This window comes from Sinocyclocheilus rhinocerous, unplaced genomic scaffold (genome assembly GCF_001515625.1).
Source record: "Sinocyclocheilus rhinocerous isolate Xijiao unplaced genomic scaffold, SAMN03320098_v1.1 scaffold303, whole genome shotgun sequence".
Taxonomy (NCBI): domain Eukaryota; kingdom Metazoa; phylum Chordata; class Actinopteri; order Cypriniformes; family Cyprinidae; genus Sinocyclocheilus; species Sinocyclocheilus rhinocerous.
Window position 1 is genome coordinate 814,672 of NW_015656152.1, and position 2,231 is coordinate 816,902.

The window sequence follows — 2,231 nt, forward strand, 5'->3', positions numbered from 1 at the left end:
ATATATATATATATCATTTAAATGGATTCAAAATATTAGCAAAATAAATAGTATATCAATTACACTAAAATAACAAAAAACAAATTTGAAATTAGTCTGAAATTAGTCTCTTATGCTCACTAATGGATGTACTTATTTGATCAAAAATACTGTAAAATCAGTAATATTTTGAAATATTATAACAATTTAAAATAGCTGTTTTGTATTTGAATATATATTAAAATGTCATTTATTTCTGTGATCAATCATTACTCCAGTCTTCAGTGTCACATGATCCTTCAGAAATCATTCTAATATGCTGATTTACTGTTCAAGAAACATTTATTATCAATGTTAAAAACAATTTCTTTATTTACTTTACTTATTTATACTTGTTGCCAAGGCATCAGTTCTCAATTCATTTTAGTTTAACTTAAGTATTAAAATAACTTATAATCTAAATATATATACATATATTATTAATATAATTTTTATATACTGTATATTATATATATATATATATATATATATATATATATATATATATAAACTACATGATCCTTCAGAAATCATTCTAATATGCTGATTTACTGTTCAAGAAACATTTATTATCAATGTTAAAAACAGTTTCTTTATTTACTTTACTTATTTATACTTATTTTTGGAAACTGATATTTTTTTTCACGATTCTTTGATGAATAGAAAGTTTTATCAGCATTATCTGAAACAGAAATCTTTTGCACCATTATAAATGTTTTTATTGTCACTTTTGATCAACTTAATGTGTTCTTGCTGTATAATATATATATTATATATTTTTTTTGGGGACGGCAGTGTATGTATATAAATTTTTTCTTTTTCTTTTTTATTAATCTCTCTCGGTTCTCGGCTTTCTGATCTCCAGGTTCACCTGAGGGTTCACAGCGGTGAGAAACCATACAAGTGCAATATCTGCAGAAAGAACTTTTCCCAGCTGGCTCATCTTCAAAAGCACATTCAGGTTCATACGGGAGAAAAACCATATGAATGCCATGTAAGAACACACAGAGGAACATCTCACTGCTGTCTAGGAGAGTCAAACGAGATCTCATGTGCTCATATGATGTGTCTCGTGTGCAGGTGTGTAACAGGCGCTTCAGCAGCTGCAGTAACCTGAAGACTCACCTGCGGCTGCACTCGGGCGAACGGCCGTATGCCTGTAAGCAATGCCTCGCCAGCTTCACCCAGCACATCCACCTGCGGCTGCACAGACGCCTGCACGCCAGCCCGCGCTCCCACTGCTGCCCGCACTGCTCTCGCAGGTACACACACCTGTGCAGCCTGCAGATCCACCTGCACCAGTTCTGCCCCGCCTCCAGCCTCACAGGCTCCGCCTCTCAGCTGTGCCGAGCCAATGACGAGATCGAGAGGTTTGATCTGAGTGAAGGTGCAGCAAAACTTGAGGCTGGCATGGAGGCGGAGTCTATAAAGAAGATGTGTCAGGTGATCTGGGCACTTGCAGGGAGCAGCACAGGCCCAAACAATGACACATGAATCGTCCAGCTCTGTTTCTCCAAAGGTTTGCATTAAACAGGACGGTGATCAGTAAATTGTCTTTCTGATATTTTATTCTTGAATACATTTAACACTTTTATTCTAGCAAGGATGCATTAAATTGATCTAAAAATAACAGTAGACATTTATAATGTAACAAAAAATATATTTCAAATAAATGCTGTTCTTTTGAACTTTCTATTCATCAAAGAATCCTATTAAACAAAGAATTCCATAAAAACAGCGCAACTGTTTTCAACATTGATAATAATGAGAAATGTTTCTCGTGCAGCAAATCAGCATATTAGAATGATTTCTGAAGGATCATGTGACACTGAAGACTGGAGGAATGATGCTGAAAATGCAGCTTTGCATCACAGGAATAAAATACATTTGAAAATATATTCAAATAGAGAACAGTTATTTTAAATTGTAATAATATTTCACAATATTGTTGTTTTTATTGTATTTCTGATCAAATAATTGCAGCCTCTGTGAGCTTAAAGACATAAAAATCTTACTGACCCAAAACGTGAATGATAGTGTGTAATATATGTTATATGAATAACATCTAAACGCACAGTACTAAATGTTGCAGTCTCTGGAGTTATGTGTTAACTAAACCACTGGCAAAAGATGTTATATAGCTTTAAGGGGAGATAGGGGCTAGTTGTCACACTGGGTTTTATTTTTGTTTTTCCAATATCATCATATTTGTG

The 2,231-nt window shown here is 33.8% G+C and overlaps 1 protein-coding gene across 1 annotated transcript in view; it reads left to right on the forward strand.

Moving 5' to 3' along the window:
* Nucleotides 1–1,537, forward strand: part of prdm1c (PR domain containing 1c, with ZNF domain) — a 13,326-nt gene extending 11,789 nt beyond the window's left edge. Inside the window, exons 7-8 of the mRNA XM_016526785.1 lie at nucleotides 884–1,012; nucleotides 1,099–1,537. Of these exons, the coding sequence (XP_016382271.1) occupies nucleotides 884–1,012; nucleotides 1,099–1,512 (543 nt within the window). The 3' untranslated portion in view covers nucleotides 1,513–1,537. The remainder of the gene's footprint in view (nucleotides 1–883; nucleotides 1,013–1,098) is intronic.
* The last annotated feature ends 694 nt before the right edge of the window (nucleotides 1,538–2,231 follow it).